The sequence below is a fragment of the Trematomus bernacchii genome, unplaced genomic scaffold (assembly GCF_902827165.1).
Source record: "Trematomus bernacchii unplaced genomic scaffold, fTreBer1.1, whole genome shotgun sequence".
Lineage (NCBI taxonomy): Eukaryota > Metazoa > Chordata > Actinopteri > Perciformes > Nototheniidae > Trematomus > Trematomus bernacchii.
In genome coordinates, this window is record NW_022987698.1 from 3,909,964 (window position 1) to 3,929,468 (window position 19,505).

The following is a 19,505-nucleotide window of genomic DNA, read 5'->3' on the forward strand; positions in this document are numbered from 1 at the left end:
GCACCATCATCGCCCAGGACCTCAAATGGGAGCAGAACATCTGCTCCCTCATCAAAAAAGTACAGCAGAGGATGTTCTTCCTGAGGCAGCTGAAGAAATTCAACCTGCCAAAGACGATGATGGTGAACTTCTACACCTCCATCATCGAGTCCATCCTCACCTCCTCCATCACCATCTGGTACGCCGCAGCCGCAGCCACAGCCACAGCCACAGCCACAGCCACAGCCAAGGATAAGGGCAGGCTGCAGCGGGTCATCCGCTCTGCAGAGAAGGTGATCGGCTGCAATCTGCCATCCCTCCACGACCTGCATGCCTCCAGGACCCTGAGGCGGGCAGGGAAGATAGTGGCCGACCCCTCCCACCCTGGACACAAACTGTTCGCCCCCCTCCCCTCTGGCAGGAGGCTGCGCTCCATCAGGACCAAAACCTCTCGCCACCTGAACAGTTTCTTCCCCTCCGCTACCGGCCTCTTAAACAAGGCCCGGCCCCCCCCACTGACACTTTACCTCTGCCACATCATAGACTATATGCATTACATTAATGCACACAATGTTCATACTCCTTACTGCACATATTCTTATTCTTATTTCACATTTCATAGTTTACATTCTAAAATTCATTCATAGCATTCTATTTCCATGTAAATTACTGTTTTATTTCTATTTTTATTGCTATTTAACTATATTTTATTACGGTGTAAAAGATTTTTTGTTTTATATTAGATTTCTTGTTTTTTATATTTTATGTATGCACCATGACATCAAGTCAAATTCCTAGTATGTGCGAACCTACCTGGCAATAAACCTGTTTCTGTTTCTGATTCTGTTTCTGATTCTGATTCTGATGTGTTTCAGGCTGAAGCAGACACTGTGAGGGCCCTGTACAAAAGGACCCTAGTACAAAGCATCCAATTAAATGACCTGCTTATAGAGCACCGAAAGCTCTTGATATATAAAAAAAACCAAGCTGGAGGTGGAAAAATTGGACAGAGAAAGACAGGTAAATTTGTAACATCTCTCTCTCTCTGTGTGTTCTTTTTTTATAAAGCAAATAATAATGCGATGGCTTCTCTGACAGCCCTGCCAGTAGGGTAGTCCAGGGTGATGGGGTCTACCACATCAGGAGGTTGGGGGTTTGCAGGAGGGCCCCTCTCCTTCCTCATTGTGGCAATGTTGTGCAGCACAACACAGGCCGTTATGATTCGGCAAGCTCTTTCAGGGGCCACTCTGAGCCCCCGCAGGCAGGTGAATCGGGCCTTCAGTATGCCAAAGGTCATTTCAATCCTGACCCTGGTTTTGGCATGGGCCACATTAAAACTGGTTTGTGGCCCTTCACCAGGGTCAGGATACGGGGTCATCAGGAAAGACTGGCAGGCATAACCCCTGTCCCCGAGCAGCACTCCACTGAAGAGCCCTGAAGATAAAGGAACATTTCCATAATAAGTACCACAACAGGCAGCTTAAGAAGCACAAAACAAAAGAATGTACAGTTGCCATACCCTGCTCGAGTTTGTGACACAGTGAAGACTCAGAAAAGATCCTTGAGTCATGGACTGACCCAGGCCACTTTGCCTCAAGGCTCGTGATTATACACCTGTGGTCACATGTGGTCAGTGGCCTGCAAAAGCATTTGTGGTTAACAAGCCTACTTCCACAATAAGAGCATCATAGTCAGTGTAGCATCAATGTTCATTTGAAATGAGTCCATGTTATAGAGAAAGACAGTCCAAGTGTGAAACATGTACTGTGTGAATATTTAAATGTGTGATTTCCTTTAATCACCCAGACTTCAATATGTGTTCTATAAGTGAATGTGCAAGATTTACCTGAATGTTGAGGCTGTGCAATGATTTGCGATTTACATAGTCGCCTTCATTATCTCCCAGACATGCAGAGATCGGTATATGGGTACAGTCGATACAGCCAAGCACCCTGGGAAACCCTATGAAATAGTAGGCTGCATTTATTATACAACAGTGTACGTCATAGGAACAACATTCACTGTAAAGATATAATCACATACCTGCCATGTTGTAAAATCCCTCTTTGATCGTCTGCGTGGGACATGTGCCAGGAAACACAAAGGACTCTGCGAGCCCTGTCAGAGCATGTGCGACCTTATGAATAGCACTGCAGACTGTATTCTTGCTGAGGTACTCTGCATCACCCACAGCATACAGGAAACTACCGGTCGCAAAGCAATACATACAGTCTGCAGCACAACTCCGATGTGTGGCATTAGCAATATATGTCTCGAGGAGCTGACACGGATAAGTCAGCCCTTCTGATGAGAACCTGTATCTTTCATACAAATACTCTTCAGAGAAAGCCAAAGGGTTTAGTCTGTCCCTAAAGATCCTCTCCCGACTCAGAGCGCATCTCACAATTCTCGCTCCGAGCTCCACAGTGTCATCGACAAATGGCGACGTCATTTTCACAGAGATTTCATTGGTCGATTGGCGGAGCTTTTATAGACTGATCTCTTAGCCTGCAACCTAACCTGCTCCGGACCAGGGGCCTGTACTACGAAGCAGGATTTTAGCTTAGCGAGCTAACTTCCTGGATTTCTGGTCCTACGACGCTGGTTCACTTCTTAGCGGGCTAGATAACTTATTCTGAACGGCTAGCCTGAGGCCTATACTACGAATCTAGTTCAACATATCCTGGATATGTTTTGAGTTATCCGGTTGACCTAATCCAAAACAAACGCGTTTTCGCTAAACGGTCCTACAACGCTGGCTATCAACTCGATCGCTCAAGCCAGCCGTGTCCTATCTAGTTAGGTGCGCGTTCACATAAAAGGGGTGGTATTTGGAGCGATCGACCAATCACAAACATGGACAAGCCGCGTTCTGACAGTGCAGCGTCATACTTCCTGAATGAAAAGTCAACTATAATATTAGACATATGAAGAAGTTAAACTTTAAACATCCATGACTTAAACACTTTATCCAGGATAAAAGCCACATAGCTGCACCTGCAAGGTGAATACAGCTGGTAAAAGAAAAAGTGTTTGAATGCGTACATCAACAGGTTTATGATATGAAGTTAGCTCGCTAAACGAAAATCCTGATTCGTAGTACAGGGGCCTGTACTACGAATCAGGATTTTCACTTAGCGAGCTAACTTTCTGGATTTCCGGTCCTACGACGCTGGTTCACTTCTTAGCGGGCTAGATAACTTATGCTGAACGGCTAGCCTGCTCCGGAGCAGGATAGGTTCCAGGATAAGAGATCAACTGTGCGGAGTTCTTCTTCTTCTTTGCTTTAATGGCGAATCGCTTCCACTTGGAGCATATATCGCCACCTACTGTTGATTTATTTAATGTCCATGTTAAATCCTTGTCCTCAGACCGTTTCAATAAGGATACATCTATTATAGGTTGAGGTAGCAAGTAGCAACCATGGTGGAACAGCTGATAACAACAGTGTGCAGAGTTTAAAGCGATCAAGTCATATTACAGGATAAAGGAAATACAGTTTAAACTGCCGTTGCAGGAAAGACGGCCGGCCAAAATCACCGACTGTGTGAACGTGAAAATGAATAGAATATCACCTCCCATCTTCAGAGCAATCTGACTAATATAACATTAGCGTTAAGAAAGCTTACTTAAATATCTGCCACAACATAAGTAACCGGATCAGAGTAACATTAAGTACAGTCCGCAGCACTGTGAGTGCAGACGGCGATGTGTCCCATTATCATTCATATCATATCACATCATAATGTATCATATATTTCCTTATTTGAGTCAGCTTCTTGAGCCGTATCTGGCCGTGCAACACTTACAGTGTCACATACTGTATGCAGAAGTATTATTTTAAGCAACACATTAAGTTGACGAAGCACTCGAGTCAAATGTAATTAAAGTCAGATCCAGACGGGCAGCAGTGATATCATAAACCTGTTGATGTACGCATTCAAACACTTTTTTTCTACCAGCTGTATTCACCTTGCAGGTGCAGCTATGTGGCTTTTATCCTGGATAAAGTGTTTAAGTCATGGATGTTTAAAGTTTAACTTCTTCATATGTCTAATATTATAGTTGACTTTTCATTCAGGAAGTATGACGCGCTGCGCTGTCAGTACGCGGCTTGTCCATGTTTGTGATTGGTCGATCGCTCCAAATACCACCCCTTTTATGTGAACGCGCACCTAACTAGATAGGACACGGCTGGCTTGAGCGATCAAGTTGATAGCCAGCGTCGTAGGACCGTTTAGCGAGAGCGTGTTTGTTTTGGATTAGGTCAACCGGATAACTCAAAACATATCCAGGATATGTTGAACTAGATTCGTAGTATAGGCCTTTGGTTAGCCGCTCAGCATAAGTTACCATGGAGATCTAGCCCGTTAAGAAGTGAACCAGCGTCGTAGGACCGGAAACCCAGAGTTTTCCCTGAAGTTAGCTCGCTAAGCGAAAATGCGGCTTCGTCGTACAGGCCTCAGGTCTTCTTTTCTTCTGGGGACACGCTGGAAGCCCCTCATGCTGACCACAAAAACAGGACCCCACTTTGGGAAACAGTAACAGGGCACCCATGGCAAGAAATACACAAATCACTGCAGGCACTTATCAGAAGGATAACCTGGATCGAGTTCACGGTATTGCGTGTGTGTGTGTGTGTGTGTGTGTGTGTGTGTGTGTGTGTGTGTGTGTGTGTGTGTGTGTGTGTGTGTGTGTGTGTGTGTGTGTGTGTGTGTGTGTGTGTGTGTGTTTCATCTTCTCAAAGCAGCACACTTTAAATGAATAGTTTAACATTTCGATGAAACAAAGGTATTTGTCTTTAGTAGAGATGATTGATACCACTCTCATGTCTGTATGATAAAAATGAAGCTGCTGTCAGAAGATGGTTAGCTTAGCTTAGCGAAACGATTGGAAACATTGGAATAACTTGATGCTTTCTATTGGCACCATGGACTTATAAACACACCAATAGACCACTGCTGGAGTGGTGAAACATTCTTCAGGCATAAACATAACATGCAGATGACATATTGTGCTGTTTGGGGGTTTCCCACCTGTAGTAAGTTATTTAGGTTTTTTATGCATCTAAATGGTCATCAAAGGCTAAAATCCAAAAGTTCCCTCCAGAGGGAGTTTCCCTCCAACACAGCATTTGTTTTTCAAGTAAGCATATTTAGTCAAGAGGTCTCATTCAAAGTGATGTTTGTTCTGCATCAGTAACAGCTTCCTATAACTATCACTCTGTAAATGTGATTTTACTTTCACTTTACACTTGATTGCTTTTGATTTTCATAGTTCTGTGCATAACAAGTGACCTCACTGCCAGCTTGTGAGTGAGTTCATATATTCATGTTCATTTATTGAAGAAGACTGACAGAAGCAGTTTTATAAATGCATTATGTGCATGCAGCATGAAGACATACATGATTAACAAACTCCAATCACTACATTCTTCACAGAGTAAGAAACACCAAGGCCTGGTTGTGCACAAAGAGGGGAGACGTGCTATTAAAAAGCTATTTTATTTACACCATGTTGATAAGCTCGGACTCTGCGGAGTCCAGCTGATTAAGTCCAGATTAATGTGCTGTCAGCTCACTGCCTCTGCCGCACAAATTGACAGGATTTGTTATCACCACAGCACACGTATACGATTATATTGAACACACAGTACAATAATTAAGTTGTAACCTGTTTTTTCTAAGACTGGCCGCTGTCATTATGAACATGCTCTTTAAAAGTTGGAGTTGAAATTTGAGTTTTTTTACATTAATGGCAGAAAAAGGCCTCAAGGCAAGCGTTGAACCAAATAGTCTCCCTTGTAAAAGCAGGGGGAAAATAATATACAGAGCACTTTCGGATATTGATTAGACGGCATTGACTCAAAGGACAGATTAATAAGGATGGAGCCTCGCTTCCTTCCCTCTCAGTTCTCATCCGCTGTCTGCTGCATGTCCGGGCCTGCGACAGCACCAGACCTCCCTGTAATATGGAAACTGGAATTTCCCATTGAAACGATTTTAACGGCAGTGTTCTCTTCATGTTTGCATGGACAAATATGTATATGAGCGTAACGTGGGTGTTAGTGGGTCTGGGCATGTGTAGATGTGTACTTGTGAGTTTTTATGTGGGTGTTTTTTAAATTTTTTAAAATTATTTTAAATCCATCATTGTTCACATCCATGTTGTGGTCTTCTTCTTCACTGACTTTGCTTTGTTTCCTGGCACATTAAAACCACATTTTGTTTTAAAAAGGTTCAGTTTTACCGTAAGATATCAAAGGTAGGTGTATCTTGAGCAAATAATACGGTATGTCCAAAGTGTGAAAACAGACATCATAAGCTCCGTGGAAACCTTAGAGCACGGTGCTAAATGCTAAATAGAATAGAGAGGGATGAAACCCTCTTTAATGGTCACACATGCAGAGCACACAGCACACACAGTGAAATTTGGCCTCTGCTTTTAACCCATCCTAGTACAAGGAGTCTAGTACTAGGAGCAGTGGGCAGCTATTGTACAGCGCCCGGGGAGCAATGGGAGTGGGGGGGAAGGGGGGTGTCCGGTGCCTTGCTCAAGGGCACCACAGCAGGGCAGGAGGTGAACTGGGAGCTCTCCAAGTAGAAGTCCACACTCCATATTTTTGAACCAGCGACCCTACGGCTCCCAGTCCAAGCCCCTACTGACTGAGCCACTGTCAGGATGTAAAGACTTTTACAAAATGTGAATATGTTGATGTTTATTATGCAAAATATTTACCATCTTAAGTTAGCATATAAGTACATTTACATATGTTAATTACCACTAAACACACAGTTTCACATTTCTAGGAGAACTGAAAAAACTGAAAAGTTGACTTTAACTAAATGTTTTGTGTCAACAGATTTCACCTTTTTGTTTTAATTGATGTAAACGTAAATTGATGTAAATTATGCGGAAAAAAAGATAGATCCACAGCGCACACACAAAAACACAATTTGTGTCCAATTTAAATGTCAAGTGTAAAATGACTTCACTCCTCTATGAGTTTGTTGGTGTTTTTGTATTGTGTGTGTCAGTGAGCTGGCACAGAGTAAAATCTAATCACCACTTTCAGATCTCTGTGAGAAGATGAGTCCGCTGGAATAAATAAAACTCTCCGGTTTCAGTTTCAACACTAACCTTCAGCTGCCTCTTAAAACAGAGAGAGCCATTACTCGAATGCAGCTTTGGCTGCACGCTGAGGCTGTGGGCATTTCGCCAGATAGTAACTCTGAAAACAGACTCGAATTGTCCCACTGGTATGTAACAGATGAAGGTAGGTTTCTGACTCTAACGCCATTTAGCTAATGGAGCAGCTGAAATCGTGTAATAGGCTTATAAGCTAATGTCTGCCAGTCACATTTCTAATTCGATATAAACATCACATTGGTCATTTATACAGAGAGTTGTAGACCTTTTGGAAAAGGATACAGGAAATGGTAACGGGGAGGCTGTGAGAAGATAACTGAGAAGATGACCTGGAAAAACACTGAAATACAAGTTCATAGCTTTAGTGAGGACAACACTAAGTAGCTGGAAGAACGACCCCTGCAGAGAAATGTATCTGAAGATTGCACAATGTTGTAGGTACAATCACGTGCTACGTGACCTTCTACATGACTTTTGACATATTGTCAAAAGTCCTTTATTCAATTATTATCCAGTTTAATCTTCAGGCTTGGATCAGTTTGAAAATATGTCGATGTTTAGGCTTATCCGGCGAAAGCAATATTTGATTAGTTTGTTACAGAGTGTTGTAGCTCTTCTTGATTTCCACTTGTGTTTTATATCCTAGCCTTAAAATCATCATCATCACCACCATCATCTACATCAACTGTCAACTGCATGTGAAGAGAATAAATGGTTAAACTGCTCTCCTCGTGAGTCCTCATACTTTGACTGGTATGCCAATGCAGAGGCACTTCAGGCAACCCTTCCTAGTTTTTACAGCCACATTAAACAGTCAATGAAACGTATTCAACATCGACTTTCTGTCCCCTGCCCTGGTTGTTTGTGGGTTGGAGCTGCAGAAAGTGTGCACAAGGGCTAGTGAAAGTCATCTACACATTTAAATGAAACTGGCTTTCTCAAAAATTCGAACCAACAGTGAAATTCTAGTTAATAATTTGCTTCAAGACATGAAAGATAAGATTTGAGTTTATGGATCCCACATCTATTTGCTAACAAATCACTCCAAACTAGAGGACCTTTTATTTTCTTGTCAATTACTAACAATCTTCATCTAATTTGTGACTATTCAAATAAAACAATAGGGGTTAATCACTGAACGGCACACATGCAATTTGTGAAAAGGCATAGACAAGTAGACATTTACCTGTTTCCATGGTAACGGCAGGGTAAGGTACGCTAAAGAGGATGTGGATAATTGAATGCACTGGTCTTACATTTTCTGTACGGCAAATATATTAAGAGTTACTGGAAATCTTTACACGATGAGTAATTTCGCTGTTAACATCTAATTGTGTCCCAATTATTGATATTGTTGCTGCACTTACAGCTGTATTTTCATGCAATCAAAATAACTAATTGATGTTGATATATGCTGTCATGGATGAATTGCCTTAATCAAGTCTTTGCAGATTGATTTTGTAATAATGTGACTGTAAACCATGCCCTTCTACAAGATGGATAATCTCATGGAAACAGTGAAAAGCAGAATGCTTGTATCATCGATGAGCTGTAATATTGACCTTATGTTTGGGAATAAAGTGAAACATAAGAATCACTATTGAACAATCCCTTAAAGACAGATGATATGAACGCCGTGATGTTGTCAAAACACTAAATGTTGCAACATATTTCTTAAGAGGCAAAATGTTCCGCTGATTAAAGGCCAGAGGCTTCAAAAGTGATTAATGTGCTTTCATGTTCACACCATGATGTATATTGACTATTGATTTGAATCTGAATACTTCATTATAATCTCCAGCAGTCTGACCACAGAGCAGAAGCTGCCTTCAGGTGTAGCAGAACCTCATATCTATTTTAAATGCAGTGAGAATAGAAAGAAGCCACACATGTAAAGCTGTTGCACTGCTAACCATGTGTGTGCCCTACACACAACATATTTCCTCATTGATTTTTTGGAAAACTCTAGAGCAGGGCTATTCAATTGGCGGCCCGCGGGCCAAATCCGGCCCCGGGGTGATATTTACTGGCCCTTTGAGTATAATGTTAAAAAGTAATCAATTTTTTTTTTTTAAGATTTTTTTTTAATTTTTTTTTTTGTGCCATAGTGCCTTTATTCCAGAGAGGGTGTTACATTGAGAGATAGAGGGGTAGACAATGCCTGAAAACTTCGACGGGCTCGGGTTTCGAACCCACCTACTATACTGTAGTGACAACTCCTGTCATTGATTGCATCTCTGCGTGAATGATTAGATAATTTCACCTAAATGAAATCAAATGAAACATGTAGGCCCACTGAGTTCTGAACTTGCCATTTAGATCTATAAAGGCCTTAGGGCTATGTTGTTTGATTGAATTAAACACAATATATGCACTCCACTATGCTGTTGTAGTATTTACTGTATCTGAAGCTCTTAAATATGATTGCTCATATTTCAAGCCATCTTTTTCCCGGCCCCTTGCTTTGGATCATTTTCATCAACCGGCCCCCATTCCAAACTAATTGAATAGCCCTGCTCTAGAGAATAACTCTGATGCAACCATTAAAACACATGTAAGGTCAATATTATGGTCACACACCATATCTCACCTTCGGACGGTGTTAATGCTGCAGGCACAGATAAACACACACTGATTCGCTTTTTGATTTCCTCGCTGAGCTGCAAATCACCATACACTCTAAGCAATCAGAGAAATAAATGGGATGTGACATCAGCAGCATGTTTGTCCTGCTGTGACCTGGGACCAATCAATCAATCAATCAATAAATCAATCAATCAATCAATCAATCAATCAACCTGAATGTTTCTGACCAGTAAAAGATCAATTTACCTCAGTGTCTGTATGCTGGACGTGCTAACCCATGCTCATGCTCATCGCTCCCAGGGGTCTCAAGTGTTTTACCAGCGCTGGATTTGTATTAAATATGTCATTTATCTTGGCTGTTGAAGGATATATTTTACATTTGTATACATATTAGGTGACATTTGGTAGAAAAGGTAGGTGACTAGACAAGCAACCACTTTGTAGTCATGTAGCAGCATGTGTATAGGGATAAAAGGGTTGGTCTTTGGGTGTGTGGGTGTGTGGGTCCAACCCTTTGTCTTCATGGATCTTCAACCTGAACCTGCTTGTTGATCTCACCAACACAAAAAAGTGTTATGTTTCTCGATCCATGTTTCACAGTTGTAGAGCTAATGCAGTGACAACAGCTGTCCACAAACGCACACTGTTTTTTAGTGGTGATTCTGGAGAATAAGTGGAGGAATCTCCCGGCCTGAGGAGAGAAGCTGCTCTGTAGTCTGAAGGGACGAAAGCAGATATTTCTGTTTCTTTTGCCAGATGGCAGCGGTTTCAACAGGGAGGAGGGGTTGGGCTTTTCACCAGAATTGATGTACCTACTTTTTTCACTGTATCTTTGATGAAAGAGAGTTGATTACATATGGAGCAATACTTCAAAAACATTTAATCTCCCCCTCTCGTCCCCGTCTCTTCTTATCTTTTTTCCACGGAGAGCATTTTTTGACAAAACAAGTAAATGATTTGATATCTAAGCAAGTCTAAACATCAGACAAATATGAAAAATGAAAAAGGGGTGTGAATGAAAAAATATCTCTGGCTGTCAACAAACAAACAAACAACAAATCAGTGACCAAATAGGCAAGTTAAAAATAAAGAAGGTTTGGGGTTAAATTCATGTTAACTAAAGGATAAGCTGGTAAAATAACGAAAAAGGACTTTATCTTAAAACTTGTGTTAACCCTTTGGAGAATGTATGATGGGATTCATATGACTTGAGAACATCTCAAGAGAATTTTCAGTCCCAATATTCAGTATTAAAAAGATGACGTTGATTGAAACCAGGCATACCTGTCACATTGGTAATCAGTATATATCAGCATGTTTCACTACTTTGATTGTACCTTTTCTTTAATCATAGGATTATGAAGATTTAATGAAGAAAATAATACTTACTTACATATCTGTGAAATAAAAATGTCTCCATGGGTTCATATTTAAAGAAGAAGGCTGAGGCTTAACAGGAAAACTATGAAATCAGATGGTAAAAGGAAATTAGATATAAGTCATTAAAGATCTGGTGGAAATTGGGTTATGTCCAAACTTTTTTGTCACAGTTAAATCTGCCATAATCAATATGTTATAGCATTATACAGTTTCAACATGTGGTGCTCAATGTGAAAATAAATGCCTTTTAATGGAGATAGTCTAGTTTCCTGTTGGTGTCTGACACTGCAGCATTTCAGCTGTCGATGTCCTGCATGGGTCACCATTTATTAATCAATGCAGCATTGTCTAGTTGCTTCACAAGATGTCGGCAGCAGCAGGTTGTCCTCTGTGTTTCTCATCCAGGCTCTGTGTCAGACAGCTCGTGTTTCAAGCACCAGTGTTGTATTTTAGTCTCAAACTCTGCTTTAATTGGAGTTTTCTTGCTTAATTCTTATTTATTGTATTTCTTCTGGTGGTTCTGAGGGTTTGTTTTAGCAGTAGGTGGTGGGACTATTTTCATGATACAGTTTCTTGTATCATTTTAGATTTGTGCTTGTAAAGCAGGATGTTCCCTATGTTTGTGATGACCTTAAAGGTTCCCTATTACACTCTTTTCCAACAATATATTATAGGTCTCAGATATACACAAAACATGTCTCTGAAGTGTTTGGCTCGAAATACCAAACAGATCATGCATTGTAGCATACCATATACTCATCTGTTTCAGCAGTGTTTTAAAAGCGCTGATTCTGTATCTGTAGCTTTAAATGCTAATGAGCTGCTGCTGGATCAGGAGAAAAAGAGAGAGAATGTTTTTTCCTGAAACTCTCCGAATCTCTTAACACAGAGGGAACACATATTTATGTGGAAATAGCATGGAAAGTGGATTTTGCATAATAGGTGACCTTTAACAGCTGAACAAGGGACGGTGCTAACTGAAATGCTTCCTCATTACATTGATTTGTTTGTGTTGATTGACTTTAATCTTGCTAAGGGAACAACACAAAGGAAATGTCTTAATTTCACACCAGCAAACATAGAAAAACAGACAGATTATTTTCATTAATGATAAAATGGTAGTCAAATATGTTTGCAGTTACTTGTCCACTGCTAACACTCATGATATTAGACAGTTAAATATTTTGAGAATAGCTTCCTAATATTTGAGGAATTCTCTTATAATAATAAAAAACACAATCATAATGATTATCCTAGTAATATCTAACAGTGATAGAAACATATAATATTATCTGAATACTTTCGGATTTCCTCAAAATCAAACATTGGGTATATTGTACCTTTTAAAAAGAAAATGGACGCAGCCACATCAATATGTTTTCCTGTAATACTTTTGATATCACGTTGTGTGTTCCTGGTAACATGTCATCTGTCACTGCCCATCCTTGAACAAGAGTCAGTGTGATTTGCCGGCGTCATATAAGACACATGCTGAGAGTTGTCCGAGCCACATGATAAAGGTGTAAATTGGTGTGAGACCACCAGGGAGTGTGTGAGGAGAGCTTTGTGAGGAGATGATTATTGGTGTCCCAGCTTTTCCTCTTCAGATTTCTGATCCAGTTTAGCATCCATACACTGTCGAGTCATATATCTTTTGTGACTAAAAAGAGTTGATTGTGTATTCAAATGGGAACTGATGATCATTAAACTGAGGAGTTGGTCCACCTCTGTAGGGTCATGTTAGGGGTGTCACATTATTTGCTGAGAAACTTGAGTTGTGCTTCAGAAAAGGTAAGCTTTTTGATCTGCAGAGCTTGCAGAATGTTTTGTACAAGACTAGTCGGTAAGACAAGTCACCTCTATTTTTGTAATAAAAGGTTGAATCATTCTTACTGTGTCTTCGGTTTCTTGTAAAGCCATGAGGGTATAGGCCACTATGTGCATGACTCAAACAATAACAAATCAATAAATCATGTCCGTGGCCAGAGGCAGCTATTCCTTTAATCATCTAAACCTCGAAAACATTATCTGAAATCTTTATCTTGGGTTTATATCCATCAAGAATCCAGAGCGTATTATTAAAAATGATTTCACAAGCATTTTACTTTGCCTATTCACAAAAGATCTCCAGTATTTTCCCCAAATAATTATATTGTTATCACGCACGCACGCACGCACGCACGCACGCACGCACGCACGCACGCACGCACGCACGCACGCACGCACGCACGCACGCACGCACGCACGCACGCACGCACGCACGCACGCACGCACGCACGCACGCACACACACACACACACACACACACACACACACACACACACACACACACACACACACACACACACAACACACACACACACACAGGTGGAAGAGGCAAGAAGGAGAGAACTGAGGAAGTTTAATGTTGGTTTGAATTTATTACAGAAGTGTTTGTAAATTATAATCTCTGCCTAGAGACCTAAAGTCTGTTACATCAGTAGAGTATCAGATGTTTAAAGGATAAAAGGTACACTTATCTAACCGCACTAAGGGGACAATGTTTACTTTGCTGTTTTTTTTGCTGGTTTCCATATACGAATTTCTAAATGTGTATTGTATAACATCCTCAGTGGGTCGAATTAACCAATCTTTGTCAACAGCCTCAGGGTTAGAGTCATAAAGGGAAACACATTATTTGGTTTCAGCTTCTAAAATGTGAATATTTGGTGGTTTCTTTGTCTTTTATTGATAATCTTTTGGTTTTGAATGTTGGTCAGAGAGAGAAAGGTATTTCAAAGAACCAGTGTTGAAAACCTTGTGTAATGATTTTTGATGACTTTTCGGTGTTTGAGAACATGTTTTATAAAGACAGTGTTGTTCAGGTAATGTTGCACAGGCTGAACATGTAGCAGATGTTTGTGTTTTTTCCAGATGTTTCCAGGCCCAGTGATGCCTAACATATTGCCGGATGATGATAACCGCACCACGCTGTGTTTTTGTGAATACTTCATTCAGTTTCACATCTTTCCTCTCGTCTGACCTTCACTCCTCTCAACGTCCAGCAGTTTCTTGATTTCCAGCATTGTCTCACTGTTTCTGTCCTCCATCAGCTGCTTCCTTCTCATCAATATTGCTCTTTCATCTGCCCCTGGAGGCAAACTGTGGAGTCTGGCTGTGATCTCAGTGCTGCACATCGAGAGGGAAGTGGCAGTGAGGGAGACGGTTTATTTGTTGGGATTATTTATTTATTATAAGAGACACAGGAGTTGTCTCTGAGGCTTATACACTATCTGTGTTTGGTAAAGATGACAGGTATGCTGCTGAAAAAAAACACCATTATTACTGAAAATGTATGCACAGCAACTAAAGGACCCTCTGCACACGAGTGGAGTGAAAACCAGCCAAATAAGAATAGATTCAGAGTATTCAGAGTGCCTCGAGTTAGAAATATTTTGCATTAAAGAGGTTCAAGTAAGTAAACCATCACTGCACTCGAGTAAGCTGCACTGTGACCGTTTGAATTTAGATTTTTTTTTTAGAAGGTATGTGCCCGTACTTTCCAATCTGTGCCCTATTTCCCCATGTTTTTGTGTCTAACTGACTGATGGAGGCAAACAGGTTTTAAAATTGGTCCAATTTAAAGTATATGGAACAGGGCCATACTGCACTCTCAGTGTACGTCACGTAAAACCGCTTTTTGCTGCCACTTACAAGATCAGCTTAGAAGTGTCTGACAACATAATGGAAAGGACCATGCAGAGAAAGAAAATGTGTTTACCTTTTGCCCAATCTGATCTATTTATTATCCTGTCATGTAACTTGCGACAGAAACTTGAGTTGGAGAGAGGAAGGAAGTGTAGCTCAATGATGTCTAAAAGACTATTACTCTAGTTTATGTAGACAATGTGATGTAGAGAGGTTACCCATTTTCCAGCATCAAATAGTGTTTTCACTCCCAGAGTTCTTACTGGAGCTTTTCTTACAATCTTTCTATGTATTTGTTATGGTTTTGGGGATGGTACATTAACGCCACGGCTTTCAATCTTTGACTCACTCCTCTGTCAGTCATTGTTTTTCTGCTTCACCGCTAACGTGTCCAGCTTGAGTACTTACCGCTGCTGCACAGCACTTGTGATTCTGCAGTTCTCTTCATACGTGACCCCGAGCACGTCACACTGTCAATCCTCTGCAAGACTGAGAGCTGGGCTGCCTTCAGTGTCGAGTCAGGACTGATGGGCCTCTTACATTTTAACCAGCTGTGATAAACCATCTGACAGTACAGCTCAACGGCCTTCTTGTCACCTGTGTCATAAGGTCGCATTCAAACACACTGCAAACACTACAGCCAACCAGCAAGTATGTTTTGGCCTGCGTAAGTGGATTGTGGTTCGTTTATTACCTAATGTTAGCTTCAGCCAAAAAAAAACTCAAACATCATAAAAGTGGTGTATTTGTGAAGACTATCTGCTGAAAGTGTAAGTAATCCTAAATGTTTGATTGCCATAAACCTTATTCGCAGCAACAATCCAAAAGCCAATTGAAAAATCCTGTTGGCTTTTTATCTAAAACTAGGGCGATGCTAACTTCTGGGTTGAACTTAAATATGTCACTCTTGCAGCACTCTATAGTCATTAATTAATGTTTAATTAAATATAGAATTGATGTTAGCATCGAATCAGAGAACAAGGTGGGTCCTTCCTCGTTAATTAAAAAGATAAGTGTTATTCTGTGGTAAAGCAACAGCCAAGGGGATTCTTCAGAACCTGGCAACTAGAGATTTGTATTAATAATTTAATTAAAACTGATCCATAAATCTTTAGTTAACGACTTAATAATAATTCCATTACTCACAACTTAATAACACTTTTTAAATGGTGCCTTCTTAGGAGTGATTTTTGGTTTTAATTTTAGTCACAGACCCACATTTCTGGAGTAAACTGAAGCCTGCGTTTACTTTCCTCTAATCTCGTTTTTTCTCTCATTCTCACTGTGCTTGTGTTCGTTTTTATGTTGATTTATGGTTGAGTTTGTGTGCACTGATGCCATATTTTCCAAGCTCATCCGTCTCTCTCTATGGACACACACACACACACACACACACACACACACACACACACACACACACACACACACACACACACACACACACACACACACACACACACACACACACACACACACACACACACACATACACACACACACACACACACACACACACACACACACACACACACACACACACACACACACACACACACACACACACACACACACACACACCACACACACACACACACACACACACACACGATAACATATGTTCAGTCACTGAGGCTGCTGTGAGGACACATGAGGAGAGTGAAGATGGCTTATCATTATTTTGATTTTACAGCACTTTTTTCTGTGTGTGTCTGTGGGAGTTCACATCAAATATGATCAGGGCCTGTTTCTGCACGTTACAGTGTTTGTGGTCTTAAATGAATCGCACATTCAGTAACCTGATTACTTAGACATTACAGGTCCCAGCTAACTATATTACCCCCTGACTTTGACAAATACAAATAAAAACACCCTCTCACCTTTTACAGTTTTGAGGTTTCAGGTTAATTTACTAAACAGTGCTCTCATCACATCCAGCTGAAATATTCACAATAAGAGAGGATCAAAGAGTACAAGTTTTTATTTTTATAAAAAAAGATTGTCATCCATTTTCCTTTTAGCTCATATAGTACCTTGTGTTCACAGCGCCAGCCCCTCAAGATATTTGATTGACTAATGCTGGGGTTTTAGGAAAATGTATGGAAACCTTTACTGCACACTAACAGCACCTTGTCTTTGATATGCTCGCTTGACCCATTGGATTCATAGTCGAGGTTATAAACCGAATGATTGTACTGACTAAATTATTAATGATGTCTCAGGATGAAACGTGATTACAATTCATCGTGAGGGGAACATGCGATGTTTGCACTGTAAAGTAATATATACAATAAACATTTGTAACAATGCTATCATCAATATAATGACAATGTGTTTGTCCCAACAACAACACTATAGCCAAAGAATATTTTATCCATAACCTGCAGAAGATTGCAGAATTTTTGCTGATGTAAACACCTGAGATGATATTGAGTCACTTCTACAGCATTTGTCAAGGGTCATTTTTTGCATTCTGCTTATTATCATCATGCAAGAAACACGTAATCTGAGTGAAAAGGCTTCTCTTACCCAACAGGGACAAAGCTGAACCAGAGATGAAAGACTTGCACCAGTGTATCTGTCTTCATCTCTGAATAAAATGGAAAATCATCTGAATTAATTAGGGGAAAATGTATATGAACTTCAGCTGCGTTCCTGAATAACAAAGCCTCAGGTTTTTGTACTCAGATGTTAATACCTGCAATGTTATACATATATTATACTACACAGCAAACATCTTAGGGTGTTCACAGTGTTGATACTTATCTGAATCACGGACACTCAGGGATCTCACATCTCATCACAGAGGTTCTGCTGAATTACACCCAGGTGGCTCCATCAAGTTCATGAAATTGTTGTAAAACGTGCAATTAACCCAGAGGGCCACATACAGTAAAATATACGAAGGGCTGGGCCACTCACTAGAAGTATATTGCCTCATAAGTTCAGTTAGCAAAATCTATCAAATGTAGGTCAATTATGCTTGTGAGTGTTGGCAGCTCATCCCTTAAAACAGAAGCCTCAGATTGATTATAATAATGAGAAATAGGAAGGGTGTATTTCAAGCTTGTTATGTAAATAAGTCATTGGGCTTTTTTCTTATCAACTAAGATATGTTAGAAAACGTTTCCAACTTTAATTGACTGAATTTATTTGAAAAATTGTCTTATTAACACATGAATACCATAGTGTAATATATATAAGACAAGCACAAGTTTAATTTGTGGGCCATATTCCATTATACTTTTTTAATTTGCTGGGCCGATTCAAAATGGTCTGCAGGCCGCATTTTGCCCCCGGGCCGTAGTTTGGACACCCCTGACTTAACCTCATCATAACTCAAAAGTGTAATGACTTGACCAACACTGTAATAAAAATGTTTACCAATAATGTAATATTTGCATTACTCTATAAGCATTTTAAGGTGAGGTAAGGCAGGTTCATGCCCATAAGGAATTTAGTTTAAAGGTCTCCTATTATGCAAAATGCACTTTTTGATGTCTTTTATACATACTGTAAATGTGTGTCAGGGAACTCACAAAGTGTCAGAAAACAAAACCCTCTCTCTTTTCCTCCTTACCCACATCTCTAAAAATGGGGGTACAACGGAGCTGATCCAGATTTGCTGCCGATATGACGTAATATCGGAAATGTGGACCCACGGCACTATCAGAAACGTTGCTATCAGCCCGACGTGTTTTGGATGTAATATGGTGTTTGTTTACATTAGCAAGCATCGCTAACACTCAGAGCTAACCTGTGCTGGAGAGAGTATGTGTAAAAAAACAGGATATAAAAAGGTACTCACCTTGTGAGGTGTGGTAAACCCGCGCGAGAAAAAGCATTTGAGCTCAACACTGTTTCAGAAATAATCCTTGATGTGGTTTTGAACATGATATGGCGTTTCATCACGGCAGCATTTAGCTGTATCTCGTAGAATTCTGAGCAGGCATTAGCTCTTTTTTAAAAAAAAAAGCTACAGACCCAGAATCAGCAGTTCTCTAATGGCGCTTTTCCACTGCAGGGCCTCGCTCGGCTTAGTACGGTATGGCTAGGCCTCGTTAGGCCAGGCTCACTTTATGCTGCGTTTCCATTACAGTTTAGGAACTGGGGTAGTATCTATAGTAACGCAGTGTAGGCGGAGCCGTGACGTCATCTTCAATGCGAAACACAAAACCAACATCAGCCGTTAGCTGTTAGCCCTCAGAGCTCACAGCTCCTCATATCTGTTCAGAAACTAGACAAAAGTTAAACAAGTACACACCACAGACTGTCTGTGTCATGGCGAGTACAGTCGCTGGTTTATTTATGTCTGTAGGCCGTTGTTGTGAATGTGGACGGTCGGAGCATATACTGCGTTAGCTTAGCCAATCTCCATTCAGAAAACACGCATTTTAAAAGGTTTTTCGCCGGCCGTCTTGTCTGCAGACTTGTCAAAGCATTAATTCATGGTTTTTACTAACCGGTATCAGTATGTTGTTACTTCGGCATCATTCTGAAACGTGTATTACAATAAAATCACGGTAAAATATGTTCATTTTGTTGTAGTTGCCAGCGATTCTCTCACTAGTTTAGCATACTCAGCCCGGTTGTTGGCCCGGAAAGAACCTCGATTTTGGAGAGCCAGAAAACTGTGAAAAAGTACCCGCTAGCCGGACCTACTACGCCTAGTGGAAACGCAACCAAAAACGGGCCGGGCACGGCACGGCACGCTTAAACCGTGCTCC

General features: G+C 40.7%; 1 protein-coding gene across 1 annotated transcript; it reads right to left on the reverse strand.

The window, feature by feature from the left end:
- Positions 1 to 1,039: 1,039 nt before the first annotated feature.
- Positions 1,040 to 2,431, reverse strand: LOC117489650 (putative nuclease HARBI1). The gene is made up of 4 exons (XM_034139115.1): positions 2,023 to 2,431; positions 1,824 to 1,941; positions 1,499 to 1,608; positions 1,040 to 1,413 (listed from the first exon to the last, which is right to left on the reverse strand). Exons 1-4 carry the CDS (start codon positions 2,429 to 2,431, stop codon positions 1,040 to 1,042), a joined length of 1,011 nt encoding a protein of 336 aa, XP_033995006.1.
- Between the last annotated feature and the right edge of the window lie 17,074 nt (positions 2,432 to 19,505).